The sequence below is a fragment of the Eschrichtius robustus genome, chromosome 1 (assembly GCF_028021215.1).
Source record: "Eschrichtius robustus isolate mEscRob2 chromosome 1, mEscRob2.pri, whole genome shotgun sequence".
Classification (NCBI taxonomy): domain Eukaryota; kingdom Metazoa; phylum Chordata; class Mammalia; order Artiodactyla; family Eschrichtiidae; genus Eschrichtius; species Eschrichtius robustus.
In genome coordinates this window covers 96,266,130-96,290,317 of record NC_090824.1, presented here as the reverse complement: position 1 = coordinate 96,290,317, position 24,188 = coordinate 96,266,130, and the positions used below count along the sequence as shown (strand labels likewise).

Below are 24,188 nucleotides of genomic sequence, written 5' to 3'. Positions count from 1 at the left end.
CTGGATTATAAGATGTTGGTCTTTAATTAAGAAATTAAAATTATAAGCATGAGCCAAACAAAATAGATGCGTTCTTGAGATGAGCCAATGTGGGACATCTGATCTAAGCAAACATTTAACTATGGATAGACCTAGAAAGCTCTCCACAAATCACACTACACACTCCTAAGTTTAAGTTCGCTCTCCCCATTCCACATCCCCACCCTCTCCCCCCATCAAAGAATCAGGATTAGAACGTCCCCAGAACTCCTTTCTTTAGTTTATCTGTTGATATAGATGTGTGTATATCTTCATTTAATCCTCACAATTTATAAGGTTCATCCAATTATCCTTATTTTCAGTTCTGGATCCTGAGGCAGAGAGATTAATCTACTCAGTTACAGAGCTATAAGCAGTGGAGCCCAGATTTGAATCAGGTAGGCTGGTTCCAGTCTGTGATTAACTGTAACATTTTAAAATGTTACCCTTTTCTACCTGTAGTAAATATTAACAAGTATTAATTTCAGTGGTCTCTCAGGTTACTGCCTAGTTTTAAGACCAACAAACCAACCATCAGAGGAGTGAGTTAGAGAGTCCAGGTCTTTCTCCCCAAAATGAGCCTTCAACCCCAACAGGGAGTGGTTTTCTTTCCCCCTCCTCTTGCTCCCTCCTTGATCCCTAAGAGAAAGAGAATTACACTTCCTGGTTTGTAGATCTGTTCTTTTCTGAACCTATTTCCTGTCATCTTTATCTGGAGGTAAATGCAACTGGTCAGTTCATGTGTACTGGCACCCTTTTAATTCTTTGTCCAGAGTCCTGTTAATTCACATCACACAAGCGGTTATGTATCCAGACTCATAACTGCATCTACAAGCTGTTTGAAAATGCAATGAAAGAAGTGAGCCGTGGGAGAGGAAGTAGGATTAAGATGTTTTAAGTGCCAACACTTAACCTTCTATCTAGTCTTCGCCCATCTATCACTCCTCTCCCCGCCAAGCTATGTCTGAATTATGATCATCCTCACTTGTCAGTCCTGTATTTTACAGAAAAGAACCCCCCTCCCTAAAAGACAGGATGACTGTAACATAAATAAGGCTCCAAGTTGTCCTGTTGTATTGGATGTGTCCTTTACTGCCATAATGGAGCAAAAACACCTGGTACCTTTTCACTGATCCTAAGACCTGTTGGTATATTCAGTTTTACTGGGCACAGCCTTCTGACTAATTATTATTCACACAGAACATCAGCATCTTAATAACCACAGTAACATCCTTGTTGATTTAGCAGTTCTTCCCAGGTTGGCAAATTCTCTTATAGGAATTTACTAAGTTTAATTTCCACCAATTAATTTGTAATCCGGTGGTTGAAGCTAGAGCACGTTCCCTTATTTATAGTCATTAAGTTTAAATCATAAGGTGATGGCAATCATACAATAAAACCAGTATAACACAATAAAAAGTAGCCTTAGAGAAAGTATGTATGCAATACCATTAGCCAAACAAACAAAATACACAGAACAAGAAATTTTTATTATCCCCAATGCTGGTGCATAACCAATAACAAGCTTAATTAGAGGAGGAGACAGAGGGAAACTTCAGATACCAAGGTGGGCAGGTTTAAAACCTTTAAGGGTTGTCCATGAAGTCTTTTTTTAGGTGTAGGGCTTTCCTTTCACTGGACAATTTTCACTTAACAGTTCTTAACATTATGAAGTTCAACCAGAGTCTTTTGCCTGTAAAAAATGAAAAACAGAGAGCAAGTAAAACAGAATATTTCTCTAGTATATACGGATGTCAGAAATAGTTTGTTTTCTTTGTACATTCACATACACATTAATGTCTAAATTTGAAACTTACTAAGGACATCTTAATTTTTGACTCTTAAAAATGTTCAAGACAATGAATTTTCCTTAATTAAAGATTACAGTAGCTTTAAAAATGATCAAGATACATGTACAAACAAAATCTCAGATGCTCTTGGAAACACATTTTAAGATACAGCACACACGATACATATTTCTTTTGGGGTTTGATTATCCTTTCGGGATACTGAAGAACACTTGATTTATTTTACACTAAAAATTTAGCTTTTGATAACCACGGCTTGGATCGATCACAAAATGGAACCTGACAGTTTTCTCAATATGCTTTCAGTCCAAATAACTCAAAAACATCTCAGGTCCTAAGCTGGATAAATTAGTTACTTTTTCTCATATAATTAATATCAGTGGGCTCTTGTACTGGCAGTCTGTCTTGGTCATGACTTACTCTTGCAAAGCCACCCCTTACAGTAACATATGAAAGGTATTTTCCTCAATGCAAGGGAATTAATCTGGATCAATAACAAAGTCAAAGCCATAAATGTTTCAGGACATTCTTGAAAACAGGTTTCAACAGTATTAAGATCCTTTTTCTTTAACAATTTTCTTCCTTTTTCATGACTGTGCAGTCACTACTTTATTCTACAAAAAAAAAAAAAAAAAAAAAAATTTTTTTTTGAAGACCAAGTTTTTCATTGGCACGGAACTATTTGGAATGAACCCAAGAGACAGTGGAATGCCAGGTCTCTCCTCAAGTAGTTTCCTCCTCTCTTCCCAGCGTTTAACTACTCTCTATCAATAATCTCATCGCAGCCGAGCTCTTCGGTCAGACGATTGACAACCATGAGTGAAAAAAGCTCTTCGATAAAAGCCAACTGATCAAACGGGGTCTTCTCGTAATGCATCTGAAACCCGCCATCCAGAGCTGCTTCTCTTGCTCTGGAGGTTCTCAAAAACATCTTGTTGGCTTCTTCAAGGGCCGCGGATACTCTGTAGCCTGCACCACTCAGCTGCTCCTCTTCCGGATAGTCGTAGTCGTCCTCCCAGTCATCGAATTCCTCGCCCTCGTCCTCGCTCTCGAAATCAGGGCCCGCGATCTGGCCTGGCTGCTCCCCAGGGCCGGGCCGGCTGGCGAGGCCTCGCTGCCCCAGCGGCTCCGCCATTGGCTGGGCGGCCTCCTCCTCCATCGGGCCTTCCTCCTCCAGCTGTGGCTGGGCCCCGGCGCGGGAGGGGTTCAGGGATGGCTCCCGGCTCCCGCCGCCTACCTCCATCTGCGGAAGGTCATTCTCGCCAGGCATCACATCCATCTGCAGGTCATTGCTTTCCTCATAGAGCTCGGACAGCTCGTTCATTTCAGACATTGTGCAAGCGGCACAAGCTCCCCGCAAGGCGTTTTCGGCAAGATCGGAGCTACGCGGCCGTGCGGTTGTGCGCTTGCGCGCTTGCGCAAGCACCGTGCGCTTGCGTGACCTTGTGCGTATGCGCGACCCCCCAGACACCGCCTACCCCTCGGAGCGCTGTTTGGGGGCCGGCAGCTCGCAGTTCCACCCCAGGAATGTTCCCGGGGCCCGCTGGTTGGCTCTTCGTGCGTTCGAACTTCAGACCTAGATGCTGTACGTGCCAAGAGCGTTGCTTGGCCTCTGCCTTACCTAACCGTTCTGCTGCTTATGATGCGATAAGCTTGAAAATACATGGCTTCTGTAAGACCCCTTACTCCTCCTCCCTCATCGCCCCCCTCCTTTCTCTCCCTCTTTCGGCTCCTAGTCTTTCCCCCATCCCCAGGCAATCGCGTCTGTTCCACGGTTTTAACTGTCTTTATCTGTGCGCTTATGACCGCTAAATCCGCACCTCCAAACCACACGATGTTCTCAACCACAGATCAACATATTTAGAATTTATCCATTCATCTCTACTATTTTTCTCATTTAAAAAAAAGTTAAATTCACAAATAAGCATATTATCAGTGTTCTTTAAGAAAACAGACAAGAAATACATAGTCCCATTGCATTTCGTAGGAGATAAATGTACACTGTTACCAGTTTGGTGTGTATTCTTTAAACCCTTTTTCTTTGTGTTTACATGAATCTTTATGTCCTCGTGGAAAAAAAATCTTATTTTTTTTACAGGTCTTACATAATTGTCTTCAACGGACAAAATAAGCAAACAAAAAACACCCCTCAGCGATGTCTTGAAGATTTACCTGTTAGCATACATAGACATATATTTTTTCATAGTATTCTATTTGTATAGCTATGCTGTAGTTGACCCAACTACGCACAAATAACTTTCTATTTTTTGATATTACAAACTGTGGGTAATTGAACATCCACATGTGCCAACATTTCTCTAGAATAAAAACCTAGAAGTGCAAAGGTGGAATTGTGGGGTATGCATACTTTAGTTTTTAATAAGTGTCAAATTGCTCTCAAAGTTGCTGTACAAATTTAAGCTCTAGCCAGCGGTGTCTGAGAATATCCACACCGTTACCAGACATGATTTTGTTGAACTTTTAACAATTTTATCAATTTAATGGCGTCTTGTTTTATTTTTTATAGCGTTAATTTATTGGAGATTATCTTTCACTATGTTTATCGAACATTTCTATCAATATTACCTCTGAAAATTAAATGGTCTTATTTTGGGTTTATTTCTTTTTCTTACTGATATAGGAATTTCTTATAAACTCTGTATATGAATACTTTGTTTCACATGTTACAAATATATTCTCCCTGTTGTTTCTTGTTTTGGGGGTCTTATACAAAAGTTTAAAAATGGGTTTTCATGCAACCAAATCTAAGGGTTTCTTTCCTGTCTTTTTCTTTCTATTTAGATGGATTTACCTACCTCAGAGATCATAAGCATAATCTTTTATCTGTCTTCTAATGTTTGTGTAGATCTTTTATGGATCAAACATTTATTTATAAATAGCATGAAGACAGGATTTATTTATATATTTTTTCGTATATGTAGCTAATTCAGCCACCTCTGCTAATTTAATCACTTGTCCTTTTGTCTGCTATTTGGTGCCACACCTATCATAGACTAAAAGACCACAAAAGTGTCAATCTGTTTTTAGACTTTGTAGTCTAATGAATTTCTATAGTTTTATAATATGTCTTAATAATAAGGAAGATCTTGTCTCTTTGTTCTTTAAAAAAATTGCCTTAGCTCTTCTTGCACATTTATTCTTCCAATGTGAATTTTAGAAGTAGTTTGAAAAGTTCCCTGAATAGCATTGGTGGAATTTTTATTGGAATTACATGGAATTTATAGATTAATTTGGGGGAGAATTGCCTTCTTTACGGTATTGTGTTCTCATCCAGAAAGGTGATATATGTCTTTCTACTTATTCAGGTCTTATTTGTACCCTTCAATGAAGTTTTCCAAAAAGTCTTGTGTGATTCTTGTTAGTTTTATACTTAGGTTCTCTTGTAAAATGTACCTTCCCCCTCTCCCCCATAAAGTGTCAAATTGGCTATTGCTGATACATGGGAATGACGTTGAAATCTGTATATTGATTTTGTTTTTAGTAATCATTTTAAACTGAAACATAAATATAGAAAACATAAATATAGAGTAGTACACAAATCATAAGTGTGTAGCTTGATTATCACAAAATGAACTTGTTTGTATAACCACTACCCAGATCAAGGAACACCATTTGCAAGATCCTAGAAAACCACTTGCTTTCTCTTCCTTTGCACCAAAAGTCACCACTATCCTGACCGCAAACAGAATAAAATACTTTTGCCTGCTTTTGAACTTGATATAAATTCAACTGTGCAGTATACAATCTTTGTGACAGGCTTCTTTTTGCCCAAGAAACATATTGTTGCTATGTAGTTTGAATACCACAATGATCATTATTGGGATTGTTTCCAATTTGGGGCTATTGTGAATAGGGCAGTGATTATCCTTATTGAGAAGATCTTTTGGTGTACGTATTTACACAGTTCTTTCGGATATACATCTAAGAGTAGGATTTCTCGGTCATCACATATAAGCAGCTTCAGTAGATTCTGTTAAGCAAATCTGAAGACAGGATTAGCCAGTTGGTGCATCGTTGTTTTAATGAACCCTCGAAACAGTATGACAAATACATCTCTGCAAGTTGGTCATTACACTGTGGTTTCTAAATAAGCAAGCCTAGACTCTCAAGTAAAAGAGACAATCTTCTTGGCTTAATTAACGCAGCTCACTTGGATAGTCTTACTTCATATTGAAAGTCTTAATGTTAGTGCCTTAGTAAGAATACTTTTGGTAGCAGATGACTGAAACTCAATTCAAACTAACTTATATAAAATTAAATAAATAAAATAGAAAAAATACATAAAAACATAAAGGGGGGGGAATGTATTGGTTGAACTGATGAAACACACATTACCCCCTGACTTTTCACTGTTTTTAACTCTCAGCTCTGACTTTTCTCCAGAGGGAAAGCTTCATTTTCCAGCAGGCTTTTCCCACATGGCAGCAAAAGATGGCTCCTAGAAGCCTTGGGCTTATACTAAGGTCTTAAATGGCAGGGAAAGGTGCATTCTATTATTCATCTCAGTTCCTCCCCAAAGATGTTGATTGACTTTGCTGTATCCAGCGGGATGGTGTTTTCTGATTGGCTAGGCCTGGATCATGTATCCAGATGCAAGGAGAGGGGTAGTGAGATGGGCGTATCAAACCCACCTGAACCTCATGGTCTAAGTGGGATTATTCTAGAACGTGGGTGGAGTGGTCTCCCAAGGCATGCCGAGCAGGCAAAACCAAAACAAGCAAATGTATGTACGTTACTGTTAGATGGTATGTAATTAGGTATAATTAGCTTATAGCATCATACATGTTTAATTTGTTTATGTTTTCCAGATTATTGCAAATCATCATATGCAGTCTATTTCATTTGCTTCTGGAGGGGATCCGGTAAGTATGAATTCATAAAAGTTCTTTTTATAAGAGTTAAAATAACTTCCATGTAAAGCATATTAGCCACTACCGGTCATTTCCAAATATCTTATTACAGTTTGTGAATGTAGCAGGTAATCAAAAATTTGGTTTTGACAGAATATTTCCTGTCACTGATGTTTTTTAAAGTATTTGGATTAGTAGATGAATTTATAATACTCCATTGTGTTATTATGAGAAGCTTCTTGTAGATAATATCCAGTTCATAAAAAACAAGCATGTCGTACGTGTTTTGCCGGTCCTCCCTCAGAATTCTTTTCAACGCAGAGTTCCGGGCAGATCCCACTAATCAACTGGATTTGGTATACGAGGGGAAGTCTATTTGCCATTCTGACCATCAACCAAGGCAACTAAATCTAATCTGAAACGAACAACTAGGTTTGCAGAAAGTCATGGAGGGAACGCTGAGCTGGGGAGAGAAAACTTGCAGTTCCTCCCTACCAAGAGGCCATGTGATGCTCATTTCCCATGAATTGTGCAGGACTGAGTCAGTGCTCTCCCTCCAAGCCTTCTTTGCAGAGTGGAGGGTCATTCCCTGACCTCCAACTATATCAACTGTGGACCAGAGCAAAAGGAGAGGGTCACTGAAGCTAGGAAGCCTGTGACTGACCAAGAAACAAATCTGTTTAAAAACTGAGGGAGCAGGAGGAGGATTTTGCTCCTCTGTGACGTTGTGACATTTTTCTTGTACCTTGAAATATAGAGTTGACCCTTGAACAATGCAGGGATTAGGGGCCCCAATCTTCCACCAAGTCAGAAATCTTCGTATGACTTACTGTGGGCCCTCCATATCCCCAGGTCCTCTATATCCGCCCTCCATCCGGCCTTGTAATCTGGCTTCAACAGCGACTCCAAGGATGTGTTTGGTAGCAGAGAGGGTTGACTACCAGTCTGAAAAGGCCCACGTTGTCTGTTACTTCTCTTCCTAACCCATTATAACTCAACCATCCATGAAGGAACTCGAATACTTTCCTTAAGCAATTTAAAGTAATGAGTTCTATAAGAGTAGTGTGAAAAATAATTGTTGCTGTTTGCCCTAAATGTTCCTTTTCAAGTTTCAAGGGTTGCTGTCATTTTAGAATTGGTATGAAAATCTTTATTTTACCCTAGGCATGCCCTGCGTGGTGTCTACCATAGTTCTCCAGAATCCTAATTCCTTTTAGACTGTCTTTATGTGCCTTCAGTTCTTTCTTTCTTTCGACCAACCAAAGCACTGCTCCTACGAAGACAAACAGTAAAGAATTGTAGCCACTGTGGGAAAGTTTGTACCTACTGAATTGAGTGGCACCCTTGTGCTCTCTGCAGCTGGAGAGAAAGCCTGCTGGTTTTAAATAGAAAACTGGAGCGACCAGAAGCCTTGGCATTAGAGGTCCCCCGAGTGAAGTTCTACCCTCAGGTCAGGGAGGCAGAATGGTGGAGTGCCAGGCTCTGGAGTCAAGTAGACTTGACTTATTTAGACTCGAAGCTTCAGGGTCCTCATCTGTAAAATGGGGAATGACCACCCTTGCCTCAAGTGCTGTGAGAATTAAGTGGAATGGTGCATGTAAACTGCTAGCACAGTGCCTGGCACAGGGTGATAACTGTCACCACTGTTGCTAAACTGCTAGCACAGTGCCTGGCACAGGGTGATAACTGTCACCACTGTTGCTAACACATGTCTGTAGTTTCTTAGGACACTCACTGAGATAATTTACAGCTTCACAGATAACGGTCCAAGGGGTAGGCAGCCAGAAGTCTCCGTGGCCCAATGTAGTACCCATTCTTTCTACCATTGTCCCTCCAAAGTTTCAAAAATACTGGGTGTTCCTCTCACCTCTCCACCTTGCTCACCCTCACTTTTACTCTCATCTCATAAGCAGTTTACTTGTCTTCCTTCTTTCAGCCCTGAAGGCAGTTCTTGGTAATGCTTCTGTGTCTGTATATGCTTTCTTCATCTCAAGAATGCATTATGAGTATGTCAAAATTAAATATATTTCTTATATTTCCCCCCACTATTTGTGCTTTACTTTTAACATCCTTTAAATTCTCCCAGATATTTACAGTTATAGAATTTTAGGACTGTGAGAATGTTGGAGACTCTTCTGAAGATGAGGAAACTGAGGTCTGGAGAGGGCCCACGACCTCGTTCCCATCAACTAATATAGCAGACAACATTGCTAGCATCATACCACCTCTTCAACTTTAAAATGAGCAGCCAAGCCCCTGGCAATTGTGGCTTTGCTTCTAAATTATATAATTTAAAGCTCATAGATGTGACCTTATTTATTTATAAGATATTTCAAATCTTTTGTCTTTTTGCATAAGAGAGATTTACTTAGGTGTGTGTTATTTTTTAAAATAACTGAAGACAAGTTATGCTGGCCCTGAGATCCGTTTCCTGTATGATTCATTGTGGGTTATTAAGTGATTGTCCTTGAGGGTATTACAAACATGGGCTTTTATTTCCTGCCAGTTGACTGCATCTTTCCTCTAGAGAGTCATACTTCTAATCTGCAAATGGCATTGTGTGTATTTTTTTTCCTGAGAACTGAGATAACAAAAAGCATCTTTAATTATTAAAATCTTATCATTCATCAGCATACTGTTTTCAATAAAAGTCAGAATTACCAAGTAGCTTTTTGTTTATTTGTTTTTGCAAAGCCAGCAACATATCTCTTTTTTTTTTAACGTAAGTTTAAATGGTGCTATTATATCTTTCTTTTAAAGTTTTTTATTTTTATACAATTTTTAAAGGTAACGTCCATTTACAGTTACGACAAAATATTGGCTCTATTCCCCATGTTTTACCATACATCCTTGAGCCTACCCAGTAGTTTGTACCTCCCACTCCCTGACCCCTGTATTGCCCACCTGTCCCCCCTCCACTGGTAACCGCTAGTTTGCAACACATCTCTTTTTGAACTCCTTAGGTTTTTCATGGGTTCTCTTTTTCAAAAATGATCTCTCCTTTCTATATATTGATCAAATAAGTGCCTTGTATTTTTGCTCTCTTATTCCGCAAGTTGCACTGCACACAAGCAAGCTAACAACCATAAAACCCATGTCTCTTTAATCAACTTATTTTCTGATGTATGTGGTATCTGTTTGGACAACAGGGAAATCATGGTGCCACCTCCTAGTCTGTGACACCTTTGTGACTGCGTAACCCCTGGTGTTTCAGCTTTCAACACAGGAGAGTTGCGGTCCCTAACCATTTTTTATGAATGTTTGTCCTAACATATTCCCTACCTGCATTCTCTTTTGTTCTTAGTGACATGGTCTGCCTCTAAATTTTTAATCTTCAAATTCTCTCCCCAAGGGGCAGAGAATGTGGACTCCACACTTGCTAAATATATAGTGTATATTTGTTTATGTTCCCTCCTAGGATGGCTTTCCTTTGCTCTTTAAACAGAAACCTTAGTATCGGTCCTTGCCTGAGTATCATATCCTAAATGTACTCTTTTCATTCAACAGTAACAAGCCGCTCATTTTAAATGCGATCATTTTCCCTTTTTTATAGGATACTACAGACTATGTTGCCTACGTAGCTAAAGATCCAGTTAATCAACGAGGTATGGAAAGCAACTTCTAGATTTTCTTAAGAGCTGGTATATACCAACTTTAAAAAGTAACAAGCAATTATTTTCAATATGCAAAGTGATGAGAATCACTAGAATGCTATACTGGGGTCTAGAAATATTAAGTAACTCTGAGTGTGAAATAAACAGCCCTGCTAGCAGAGCAAAGTAGAAAAAATATATAGGTGGGATTTAAATCCCACCAGTCATTTGAGTCATTTACATCCCATAAACCAAAAGGCTTATCATCTATTTGTATAAGCGAAAGAGAAGCTGTTTTGGTTATAGTAGACGGGGCTGGCTGCCACATCCCCAGTGGACAAATGAGTTACCCTTAAGACTGAAACCAGTGACGTCATTGGCCTGCAGTGGCCTTGGCAAGTGTGTGTGTGTGTGTGTGTGTGTGTGTGTGTGTGTGTGTGTTTGTTTATAGGCATTGAGCCTGTGCACTTGCTGTTCAGGAGCCTGGCATGTCACTCTGTCTGGCTTTTTCTCATCTTTTGGATCTCAGTTTAAATGTCTCTTCTTCAGAGAGACCTTCTTTGACTGATATACTACCATCTCCAGTAGTATATGCCACCCTGCTGTGTCATAATACTTTATTTCTCTTCTGTTGACAGTTATCCCACATTTTTGTTATTTTATTTACTCACTTGTTTATATGTTTAGTGTCTTTCCTTTCTACTGAAAGCTCCTGAAGGGCAGGAACCTGTTTATCTTATTCACCGTTGTTTCCCAAGCACTCATCACAATGCCTTGCACACAGGTGATGTTCCATAACTATTTTTGTTGAATGACTGAGTGAATGGAAGAGTGGGTCGATTAGTTGTCTTATCCCAGGATTTAGCAAGGTTACCTAAGAAACTCACCTTCCAGCCACACCTTGGATCAGGGGCCTGAAGTTAGGCCATTGAGCCTCTATAGACAGACGTGCTGAGTGTTGCTTCTCATTCCTAACTCTGGGACATTCAGACTCCTCTTAGGGACGAGTGTTAGGTTGCTTCTCCTTCTTAGTTAGAGCCTATGAATTGAGCAGCATCCCCTGTCACCCCAGGGGTGGAGTTTGCCCCCAAACATTCATTAAGTACACATGGAGCGGAATTTGGAAATTCAAAGAGCTATAAAGACACAGAGGCGGACATGCGCATGGCAGACTGGGGACAGATGAATAAAACACTAGAATGCAGATTGTGTTTGGAGGAGAAAAAAGTCAAAAGGGCATCTAGAGGGCAGATAGGAGAGAGCTAATAAGTAGGAACTTATTCCTATGGGCAAAAGGGTGGAGAAGGCTGTTTATAAAACAGAGATTTAGGAAGGTTGATTTGGCAGCAGGATGCAGTAGATGGATTCAGGGAGGGAGGGAGGTCCATTTGGAAGCTATCGTGATTGTCAGAAATGAAATTATGAGGACCAGCTGCTGGCACAGGACCTGGCACAGAGTAGATGCTCAGTAAATGCAGGCCAAGAGAACATGGCTCGATGAGATGGAAAGAAGGAGCAGGTGACAAATACTGTGCAATACTCCGTTAAAATAGACTCTAAACTACATAATAAAGAATGGATATTGCTCAACGAGTAGATTGGAGAGACAGGAACTAGTGAAGGGGAAACGGGGGAGTGGGAACAGAACACAACAAAGGATACCAGAAGAGCAACCGCTTTTAATCAAGCCTGAGCTTCCCTAAAGAATAAAAGTACGCTATTTTTGGGAAGGTCTCTGAACAACAAAGCCCTTTCTCTCAACCTGAAAAGGGCAGGGTGAAAGGAAGAACAAATAGATCAGGAAATCCAGATGTTCAGTAACTTTTCCATCAGTCACTGAATATCTCAGGCATGTCATTGCCCTTCAGTAAACAGCAGGAGGCGTTCAAAGATCATGCTCGTTGCTGAGGCTAATGGTGAGCGGGACCCACATGCTGGCAAATCTCCCTGCTTGCTTAAGTGAAATAAGAGAGGCAGAGAAAATACGATGCACTCGTTCACTTTGAAACCTCCTGTTCTGGTGTCCAGGTAGTTCATCAGAGCTGAGTTGCTAGAAGGGGCTCCACGGGGATCCCAGCCTGGGGATTCTGCAAAGGCATTTATGAGAACTCTTGACTGAGCTCATGGATGGGATTTGAGAGTTGAGAATAGATTCAGAAATGGTTCAAATAGAGGTTTCAGTGTTTTCTTTCTTTAGTCCCCAGCCCCGTGTATAGGAAGTAAGAAAGATGCTGGAGTCAGACAGTCTGGGTGGGAATCATAACTCTCCCCCCATCTCACCATAGGCCTCTGCCAAGCTGTTTCACATCCTGAACCTCAGTTTCTTTAAGTGGGAGAAATAACATCTACTTGCTGGTGTTATTGGGAGGAGTAACTGAGGTAATACAGGGAAAGCATCATTTCCTTTACAGTCTCTTCTCATCTTTCTTCTTTAGGGAAACAGGTCTGTTAAGTAGCTAGATGACTTAGAAATATACGGTGATTTTCTTGGGCAAAAAAGTTAGTATCTCCTCATCACTTACTGCTCCTTTTCCTGTCCCCTCACCCCTTCTCTTGTTTATCTTGGTTGGGAAGCCCTCTGCGAGAAGCCACTCTGTTCACAACATACCCACTGCTTGCACATCCCTCTAGTGTTAAATCCTTTCCCCTCACCTGGGCCTCTGGACTTTAACTTCTGTACAAAGGTACCTACACAGCTCTTGAGTCCACAAATAATAATTAATTACATACTAATATACAATGGGCTGAGGTAATTGTTGTGGAAGAAAAATAATTCCTGGCCACCATGGGCTCATCATCACGGGGGAGAGAAACAGAGCCTGTAGGGTGTGCAGGAGAAGGAGGGGAGCATAGGGAATAGTGCCTGGAGCCTGGCAGGTGCCCACGTAGGCTTTGTGCAATAAGTGAGCAAAGGCGCAGGTGGAAGAGCTGTGCAGTGAGAGCTTGGGGCTGTGGGTTTGGATGGTGGGTAAAGGTGGGATTGCAGAGAAAGCAAAGAGTAGAAGTAGGGGAGCCACGGCTGAAAAGGTAGGGAGATTGTGGAGGCTTTGAATGCCAGCCAAAAGGTCACTGGGAGCTGTTGAAGATTTTGAGCTTTATAAAAAATTATTCTGGCTTCTGCCATTCTACTGAAATTATAAAATGATAATTTTTCTGGCCTTTGTATCTGTAAAGGTGATATTGGAGGCCAGGAAAGCAGTCTGGAATCGTAGAGTCCAATTTGGAGGACATCTCATTGGTCCTGGGAAGGGGTGGTGATGCTTTAAACTGCACTGGGGGAAGAAGGGACAGTCTGGACAAAATTGTGAACTAATAGTACTTGGGAGCTATTTAGATACGAGCATTGATAAAGAAATAGAAATCAGATGATCCTGAGGATTTAATGAGATGTTGTATGCAATGCAAATATCTCAATGCCTGGCTCATTATAAGTATGCAATAAATGATAGCCATTATTATTATTGTCCTGAGCGATTTGAAGTGGTGTGCACTAAAGAAACAGGGATTTTTACAAATAGGAAAAGCAATCCAATAGAGAAATAAGGACAAAAAAGTTATTTACTGTGTGCTCACCACATGCCAGGCATTATCAAGAGTATTTAGTCTGCATGGTCTCATTTCAACCTCACAACAATCCTATGAGGCAGGTATTAATGTTACTCGTTTTTTGTAGAAGCAAACTCTGGAATTGAGAAAAGATGGTTTTACTAAGCTCACCCAGCCAGTAAGTACCTGGACCGACTCCAGGTCTGGAGCACACATTTACAAAAGAAGACTGCAAGGCACCAAGAAACATTAAAAAAAAAGAAACAACTTTAACCTTACTAGTAATCAAAGGAACACAGATTATAATTAGATATCATATTTTGTCTTTGATAAAAGGTAAAATGTGATTTAGAGTAGTAGTAACTCTTGAACACTGCAGATCCAAATGTTTCAGAGAGCAAACTGACAATTTGCATCAAACTTTAAAAAGTGTAAACACTTTTGAACCAGCAACTTCACTTCTAAGGAAATAAGCCACACACAAAGATTAAGCAATAAAGATCACTGTCATATGTTATTGATATAATAGGAAAAAGAAAATTAATTCAATATTCATAAATAGCAAATTATGTAAATGAATCCATAGACTGTACTACCATGCAGCAATTAATGTTATTGAGTACAAAAAGCAGATTATGAAACAATGTGTATGGTATGATTCCAGGTAATTTTTTGGAAAAAAGATAGAAAAGACAAGATATGGCACGTATATACAATGGAATATTACTCAGCCATAAAAAGAAATGAAATTGAGTTATTTGTAGTGAGGTGGGTGGGCCTAGAGTCTGTCATACAGAGTGAAGTAAGTCAGAAAGAGAAAAACAAATACCATATGCTAATACATATGTATAGAATCTAAAAAAAAAATGGTTCTGATGAACCTAGGGGCAAGACAGGAATAAAGACACAGACGTAGAGAAACGGACTTGAGGACAGAGGTGGGGGAAGGGGAAGGGGAAGCTAGGATGAAGTGAGAGAGTGGCATGGACATATATACACTGCCAAATGTAAAATAGATAGCTAGTGGGAAGCAGCTGCATAGCACAGGGAGATCAGCTCGGTGCTTTGTGACCAGCTAGGGGGGTGGGATAGGGAGGGTGGGAGGGAGACGCAAGAGGGAGGAGATATGGGGATATATGTATATGTATAGCTGATTCACTTTATTATACAGCAGAAACTAACACGCCATTGTAAAGCAATTGTACTCCAATAAAGATGTAAAAAAAAAAAAAAAAACGATTGGAAAGACACATGCCAAAATGTTAATAGTATGTAGTTATTCCTGGATAGTGAGACTTATGTAATTTTTATTTCTTAGAGTCTTTCTATTTTCTAAAACTCCTATAATGAATATTTATTACATTTGTAAAAAGAAAAAAATGTTCTAAATCCTTGAATAAATACAAAAAACAGTGAAATCAGAAAGACAATGTTATAAACTTACCTGGTGAGTTTGGTTCATCCAGGGGAAAACGTTCAGTAGAAAGGAGAAACCCAGAGGTTTGTGGGGCCTGAGGAGAGACAGGCCTTCAGGTGCAGGTTTGGAAAAGCTGCAGCTTCTTAGCCCTAAGGGTGAGTTAGATCACTGAAGGAAGAACCCAGAAAGAAGAAGGCTGAGGGTCTCAGGGAGTAGGCGGAGACCAAGAGATGAGTATCCGCCAAGATAGAGGAAGAGCAGTTTCTCTGGGAGAAGAACCTGGGAATGTCTCAGACTGAAGAGTTAAGGGCAATGGAGGTAGAAAATGCCCTTCAGTCCAGCAGCTGACAGGCCACTGGTCACCATGGGAAGCACAGTGTCGGTGCATGGGTCAAGGCAGGAGCCAGACCTCAGGGATGAGGAGAGCCTGGCTGACAGGCAGGGGAGCCAGGCTTCATGCTAATAATCCTGAATGCTCCCACTGTCTCCCATCTGCTTGATTCACATTTAGCATTAGTGCATTCAAGTCAGGGAAGCTGCCACTTTTTCCATCTTGGCTAGGACTCTTTAGTGAACTCCTTATTCTATAAAGGGCCTTTTCTGTAGAAAAGGTAAGTTCCAGTAAGAGTGTTTTGAGTTTACCTAGTGACTAATACAGCCTGCCCCTGTAATTGCTGTAAATGAGGAAATCTCTTCACTTCTTACTCCAAATGTGTGCAGTCCAGAAAGGCTTAAATATTTTCTCTGAATCTAGTCTGTGAAGAGGTCTCAGTTTACCTGAACTACCTGGCTATAGGAAGGCCGTGGTCCTGAGTCTCTGAAGAAAGCAAAAAAAAAAAAACCACCAAAACCAAAAGAAAGCAAAAAAAAACCAAAACAAAACAAAAGAACACTGTAAAACCAATTTAAATTAACCCAATTATGTGTATTTATGTTTATGGTTATAAAATACATGCGTTATCGTTATCGTCCTGGTGACATTCCGAAACTATGGACTGGACTGCAGGCTAGCTTCTTCAGGCTGGTTTCTTCCTAAGGGGTGGTAGGCTCCGTGCTTCAGTCCCACAGCACCATCTGGTGGTTGATCTGAGAAGCTGCACTCTTGAATTTCTAGTTTTCTAATAAAAACCAAAAGCAAAAACAAGCAAACGAGCAACAAAAACAATAAAACTGGTCCATTTAAATATAAAACAATAAAGAAAGGCCTGTTATTCTCGAAGAATGGTTCTCAGCCTCTTGTTCATGGCCATCCAATTAGGAAACCAAATGAAAACAACAGAAGAATAAGAATCCAAGATTCTTTTAAATCTTAATATAGTACAGTACCTGATACTCAAGAATAGAATTGTAGGTCTATCTGGCTATCAGGCGGGATGAAAAGAACCCAGGTGTGTTTCTGATTCCAAACATGGAGGTCAAGGCTCAGGCCTCCATGCAAAATTATCACATCACTGGAAAGTCAAATCCTTTTTTGGGGAATTGGGACTTTTTATATGCTTGTCTTTCTTCCTTCCCATTAGCTAAAGATTGGGAAATTCCTGGCTAAGCTGGTGCTTGTCTGAATTTGTGGAGATGGGTCTAGCACTGGGAAAGGGGCATATTTTTATGTGATTCAAACCCGTTCCTATTCTGGCTCATGACCAACCTAGAAAAGAACAAAAAGCATTTTCCCAGAGCAGCATGTGAGTGGCAATGAGAGCGCCGTCAAAATGTGTGTGTTCCCTGAAGTTGGTGAGGCTGCACAGGACACCTGCACAGGGTCAGACTTTCTGTCCAGTTGTTTCTTTCATGGAGATAGGCACCACTGTGTTTTCTTTTTCTTTCTGTTTAATCCAAAAAAAGTAATATGACAGTAATAAGGTTATCCAGAGCAAAGCAGAAAGTGTGTTGGTAGCATGAGCCCAGGAACAGGACAAAAACCTCAAGTATCAGAATCAGAAAAGTTGAGAGAAATAAAACATTTTAGAAGTACGTGAGAAGTGGTAGAAGACAGTTAGTGGGTTGGTTGATTCATTCATTCCTGTGCCCATGTGCCTTGCCCTGTTCCTCGGAGGGTTTAAGCTACTGCGACTGAGGGAGGATAGGATTTCTATAAAGCAAGAAGGGATTCAGAGATCATGCAGGGCCCTGTCTTGGCAGGTGAGGACCTTGCTATAGAGTACCTTATTCACACACAGATTGTGGCATGATTAGAACTTGAACTGGGATCTGAATCTTTTCGCAGAGTTTCCTCAGCCATCTTTGTTCTCACATCCCTCTCGTGGGAGGTACACTTTGATCTTCCTCCCTCCCTCCCTCCCTCCATCCTCCCTCCCTCCCTCCCTCCCTTCTTTTCTTTTCCTGCCTCTCTCGTTATCTTTTCCATCTTTATCTCAAGACATCTCCTTGCAAGAGGGTTCCCTTTTCTCCACACCCTAGCCAGGACATGGAAGCAACCTAAGTGTCCATCAACAGATGAATGGATAAAGAAGACGTGGCACATATATACAATGGAATATTACTCAACCATAAAAAGAAACGAAATCGAGTTATTTGTAGTGAGGTGGATGGACCTAGAGTCTGTCCTACAGAGTGAAGTAAGTCAGGTGGAGAAAAACAAATACCATATGCTAACACATATATATAGAATCTAAAAATAATGGTCATGAAGAACCTAGGGGCAAGACGGGAATAAAGACACAGACCTACTAGAGAATGGACTTGAGGATATGGGGAGGGGGAAATGTAAGCTGTGACAAAGTGAGAGAGTGGCATGGACATATATACGCTACCAAACGTAAAATAGATAGCTAGTGGGAAGCAGCCGCATAGCACAGGGAGATCAGCTCGGTGCTTTGTGACCACCTAGAGGGGTGGGATAGGGAGGGTGGGAGGGAGGGAGACGCAAGAGGGAAGAGATATGGGAACATATGTATATGTATAGCTGATTCACTTTGTTATAAAGCAGAAACTAACACACCATTGTAAAGCAATTATACTCCAATAAAGATGTTAAAAAAAAAAGACATCTCCTTGATCCTAAGAGAAAATAAAGTTACAAAAATTGTTTCCATTTTGATATGATTCCTGGTCTTGACTTCATTTTTCATTGGACCAGGAATTTATGAGATGAAAAGAAAAGAATTCAAGTGAATTACCTTTTCTTCTCAGAACGTAACACAACTCTTTTGGCTCCACCAGAGGACACATCTCCAAGGGCGCTTTGTAGGTTTCAGGATATGAGGCCTGACCAAGAAAGAGGAGACCATTTTCACAAATGTCCCGAGCAATCATTTGCACCACTCAGTGGTTGTGAGGTGCTGCCCCACGATGGTAAAATTGAAGACAATTTCTCACAGTAGAATTATGGGTGTGATTAGAGAAATCAGAATTTATTCATTCATCACATATTTTTAGAACACATTCTATGTGTTAGTCACTGTGTGAAGCTAGTGTAGAGAAAAAGAAGGGGCAATATACAATGGCAGTCTAAAGACAGACCAAACATTTTCCTTTGGTAAAAAGGATATTAACTTATAGATATTCTTAATTGGGTTTTCAAAACTGTAATTGGCTCCTAAGTCTATTTCAAGATCCAAATTGCTTCTTTAAAGGGACAGCCTTATAAGAAATGATAATTAACCCTTATGGAGATTTGACACCTTAGCATGGTTAGCATGGTTTGATTTACTGATGCCACCCCCTGCACACACACACACACACACACACACACACACACACACACACACACACAAACAAACATCCCTTCCCAAAGTTCAGAGACATCAATTCTTTAAGTAAATGTTCAGCTAATTCTGAAATGAGAATTATCTGAGATTCCTTGAGATGATTATCAGCATAAAGCTGGGAAACACCATTGTAAGTTCTACCTTAACCTACTGTTATAGGCTCTGCAAATTCAGTTAGATGTGAATGAATTTTCTTTTACTTTAAATAAATACAAAATCCTTTTCAAGACGATGCAAAGCCTAAAATCACGACTCCAAGTCAACACAGTTAAATCATTCCATCACGACCGGTATCCTCCTGTCCTCAGGTATCCCTTTTAGTAAAATGTTCCAGGGTTGGTTCCACAGTTCACCGTTTCACAGCTTCCCTGGTATCTAAGCTATTTTGCTATGTACTCACTTAAGCCTTTCCTATTCTCAGAGAATAGCTGACAGTTTTTACAACATTCTTGTATATACTGAACCATTATCAAGCTTTTCCTCATCCCTCAATTCTTCAGGCTATACAAACCAATATATGTTTTAAAAATTTCTCATGAGACTTTATTGCCTATATCTTTAAGTCATCCTTATGACTCTTTCTAAGCCATCCTGAGGAAACTTCAAATTCAATTCAGTTTTTGTATTGTAAGGCCCTTACAATATGATGGGGAGATTAATTTATAGTCCCTAAACACAAGCTCTGGTTTTTACACAGAAGCAGCAGCAGCAGATTTGCCAATTCATTTGTGATGTTCCGTCAGCTGCCCCCTCCACAATTTATTTCTTTAATTTGCTAGTGATAACTAGCCCTTTCCAGTAACTGTTTTTCAAAGAAAGTGTCTAATAAAATTTTTAATATCTTCTAGTAGTGTCAGCTTCATGAAATCTTGGTTTGGATGCTTATTGGAGATAGTTCTTTAATAGGATTTCAAAGACAGGGATTACCATACCATCACCGCTTTCTAGTAGCAATGACAGGGAAAAGGGATGGCTAGAGGAGGGGGTATTCTAAAGCCCCTCTCTTCACCAGTAGCTCATCCCCCATTTTGTGGGGGGAGGTTTAGAAAGTTACCCTTTCTCAGTCATCTGTAGTGTACCATGCAAAGACAAGGCTGTAACCTCATCTTCCCGTCAGGTTGCTGCCCTAAGCATCTTCTGCATTGAATTCTAGAGCTAACACTGAACATGGGTCACATTATTAGTCAGGATCAGTCTGCCTTTACTAAAATGTGGGCCCCAAAGACCTGCCTCCAGGCCAAAATTTATAAGTGTTTTGAGATATTTAGTTGTCAAATATGAATGTTTCTTCTCTTTGATGCATATGAAATATGAAGTATGCCATTTCAGAGCTGAAGAGAGCTTGTAAACCTACTTTTACTCAATTACCAGTTCATGTTCTAGAAGTATTTTGAATTTATCTAATCTTCTCTTACTGAAAATTTATTGTAATTTTTTTGTATGTCCTCTTGCAGCCTGCCACATATTGGAATGCAGCAATGGAATGGCCCAAGACGTCATAAGTACCATAGGGCAGGCTTTTGAACTCCGGTTTAAACAGTATTTGAAAAATCCTTCTTTGAATACTTCTTCTGAAAGGTCAGCCAGGAGTTCTATAATTATTTGACTTACCATATTTTGTTTCATTTTAAAATTAATATGGCATTTTAAATTGACTAATGAACTTAGTAGTTTTTTTTTACAAATAGGTACAGTTTCAGTACAAACTAATAGTGACATTTCTATTTTTCTTCCATTCATATTTGTTCAGATATTTCCTCTTGCTTTGTAATAGAATTAGAGGAAACACTAAAAGTGAGAAGGGGTCGACCCCGTTTCTCTGATGGTATACGGAGCTATGAATTAATTAGGTAATGTCATAAAATGAGCATGAACAAATTTCTTAGGTTTGTTTCAACCCCAGATCCCTTGCAGATCAGTTAAAAAAATTAAGAAAGAAGAACAAAATAATAAGAATCAAATGTCTGTGGCAGGAATTCCTATTAGTTTGTTCATTTGCAGTGCAAATAGATCAGCTCCAGCCAGGCTGTGGCAGGGGTAGAACATGACGTGACCCAGGGATCTGGTTGTTCTGTCTAGTCCCCAGTGAAAGCTGAACCCTTTCAGGCCTGTCAGAATCCACCATGTGTGGAATGCAGTGAGGCCCCTGACTTGCAGAATTCACGCCCAAGAAATAAAATATTTGGACACTTTTAAATGCATTTCTGGAACCCCCCTAATTTGTCATTTTGTGTATCAACAGACACTGGGTTTGGAGATCTCCCTCTATGAGGTGGTCTAGGGTAGCAAAGGTGAGGGGCTACCAGCAGGCCTTGTTGTTGAATTTTTCCTAGGGTAGCACTTACCTCTTAGTGCTGTTGTTTTGTTGACATGTAATGAACCCAATAAAACTGTGTGGGTTGTCAGTGGAATCAGCTCAGTTCAAAGGGACTTGATTTATTCTTTCTCATAAGAAACTTTTACTAATTCCAATTTGGAAGAAAAATATGTTTTTTTTTTTTTGCCCTATTTCAATTTTAAAAACAATGCATGTTTACACAGATCTCCCCACTTGCCACATATGGTTCTAATATTTCTTTATGAATCTCATATACTCCAGATTTGTGCAGACAAGATAGCTGGCCATAGCCTTGTCTCTTTTTCATCTTGGTTTAGTAAACTGAGCCAGGCCCTCTGCCCAATATTTAAATTTCCTTTGAGCAAAACATTTCCGAAATGGTACAATGCAAGAGTGCTGGAGAAATCCAGGAAAACTTTGTGTTTTTATCCGATTGACAGAAACAACTGACATTCAGGGAGTTCATACATATATGTGTATGTATATATTTTATCACTGACAGGAGACACAAAAGCGTCACCCTTGGCACTTTTTGTTGGCTTACCGCACTTTAATTGTCTACAGAAACCTAACAGTTCAGCCATCTGGTTGCTTCCATCCAGACGTTTTCAGGACGATTTGCATGGTTCTGATCACTCTACATCCCCTACAGCGTTTGAATTCCCGCCCAGCCTCTTGGGGATTCTGTTTTCCCTTACAGTGAGGAAGTGCACGTTGGCGACCACGCTGAGGAGAGAGAAGATCATGAGTATTACAATGAAATCCCGGGCAAGCAGCCGCCTGCAGGTGGTGTTTCAGATGTACGGATCAAAGTTCAAGCCACAGAACAAACGGCTTACTGCCCCATACGGTGTGAAAAGTTGTGCTATTTGGTAAGTAATGTTTTATTGCTATTAGGACTAACAATGCAGTTCTGTCCTTAACCACCGAGAGCTTAATTTGAGGATTACCAAATGCTAGTTTAGAGAAGGTATCATCTTCCTCGGTACAGAGCCAGAGAGTGAATCATTGTCGGAACCTGTACTCAATAATTTTTACTCCCAATCCCCCAACCTCATCCTCAGCAAGTGACCTCACATCTTACTTCATTGGGAAGACAAGGACCGTCCAACATGTTATCCTCAACTTCACCCTTCCGCATCTCCAAGTCTTCCTATGTTCTCCTTGGTTCTCTTCCTTAGCTGCTGTCTCCATGGCTAATCTTTCCCCTGAGCTCCTGATCCCATCCCCTCCTACCAACTTTGTGCCCTTGTTCTGTCCATCAACCTCTGTCTCAGTCTTTATTCTCTGTCTACTGGTTCTTTCGCTTCTGTCTGCAAATAAACTCGGACTCCTCCAACTCATCTAATAATGTCCTACCTCTCTCTCACCTTCCTTTCACCCACAAACTTCTAGAAAACACTGTCTGTATTTCTGCATTCACATCCACACTACACTTCCAAGATCTGAACTCTGCTTGACAACTTGATAGACATTTCTTTTACAGTGGTCACCGATTTTTTTTTTTTTTTTTTTTTGGTCACCAATGGTTTAATTGTTAAATCTATTTCCTTCTTCAGTATTCTGAATCTGTCTATAGCCTGTGATATCTGTTGGCTGCCTCTTCTTTTTTTTTTAGACCTCTTCTGTTAGCTTCTAAACACTTTCATCGTGTCATTCCCATTCTGCATCTCTAGTTGCTGCTTTTCTTTCTTTTTTCATGTTTTCTAACATTTTATTGACTACATTCAAGCTTACAAAAAAGTTGAAAGAATTACACATGAACACTCGTATACTCACCACCTAGGTTCTACAATTATAATTCTCCTCTATTTGCCCTGTCTTCCTATGTTGCTAGCTGTCACCCATCAATCCATCTGATTTCTGATGCGTTTCAAAGTAAGTTGCATCTTTCCTTTTTATATCTTGTTTTCTTGCATGCCCTCCCCTGCAAACCCAAGCCTTACCGCCATGGAATCCCTTTCCAGTGCTCTGCCCTTGGCCCTGGTTTCTCCTCTGACATGCCACCTGTGCACACACTCCAGCAGCTTCTCTGTCTTCAGCCATTACCTACCTCTCCAGCTGTGATGCCACAAGCATTTTATTGCTTGTTTATACCAGGATTAGACTCAGCATTTTACCGTGACTCCAAGCTACATTCCTCTCCTGACGTACCCATGTTTATTAATGGCACTCCTATTCTTTCACTGATCTACAGTCTTTTGTTTTCTCACACTTATCAACTCAGTCTTCAAGCCTTAGGATCCTACCATGAAAGTATCTTAAATCTACCCAACCTTTATCATTCCTGTTGCTTCTTTCTAAGTTCTGGTCCTCACTTGCCCAGATGATTCTGAAAGCCCCTTCCTTGTCTCCAGTTTCATTCCTTTAAACCCTCTTGCATGGTACTGCTGGATTAATCTTTCTAAAGCAAAGACCTTGCCCTTCTCAAAGGCATCAGTGGATCCCATACCCTTACTGAAGAGAGCTGTGTGTATATGGGATAATTGAAGCCTTTGATAGCATGAGATTTTTCAAGGATGAAAAGTGGGTCTGGCACAAACCTTAGTAGAGTGGGGCTCCAGTCTGCCAGTTCACGGTTAGATAGTGGTTTGCTAAATGACCAGTGTTTATACAAGTGTCCTGGAAATCACACCTTCTGGCTGAGCTTGGATTGAATCCTGGAATGTGACCTCCCAAGCAGAGGTCTATAACCCTCAGGATATAGACCTTACATTTATGACCTCCCCCACCCTAATCAGACCCACCTCTGCAGTTCCAAGACAGGGCACCGGGAAAGGAGGCTATACTCCCCTTCCAGAATCTCAGTTTCTTGTTCTCACCTGTCAGACACTTCCTGTGTCAGAAAATGGAGTTGTCTGCTAAATTC

General features: G+C 40.4%; 2 protein-coding genes across 2 annotated transcripts in view; one reads left to right on the top strand and one right to left on the bottom strand.

Annotated features, from left to right (window-relative positions):
* The window catches only part of SHC4 (SHC adaptor protein 4), a 130,074-nt gene that overhangs the window by 73,727 nt on the left and 32,159 nt on the right, over positions 1–24,188 (top strand). Inside the window, exons 5-8 of the mRNA XM_068551193.1 lie at positions 6,656–6,709; positions 10,251–10,302; positions 20,436–20,559; positions 22,020–22,191. Of these exons, the coding sequence (XP_068407294.1) occupies positions 6,656–6,709; positions 10,251–10,302; positions 20,436–20,559; positions 22,020–22,191 (402 nt within the window). The remainder of the gene's footprint in view (positions 1–6,655; positions 6,710–10,250; positions 10,303–20,435; positions 20,560–22,019; positions 22,192–24,188) is intronic.
* EID1 (EP300 interacting inhibitor of differentiation 1) lies at positions 1,488–3,250 on the bottom strand. The gene is made up of 2 exons (XM_068551203.1): positions 2,247–3,250; positions 1,488–1,711 (listed from the first exon to the last, which is right to left on the bottom strand). The coding sequence occupies exon 1, from the start codon at positions 3,157–3,159 to the stop codon at positions 2,584–2,586; it is 576 nt and encodes a 191-aa protein (XP_068407304.1). The 5' UTR covers positions 3,160–3,250; the 3' UTR covers positions 1,488–1,711; positions 2,247–2,583.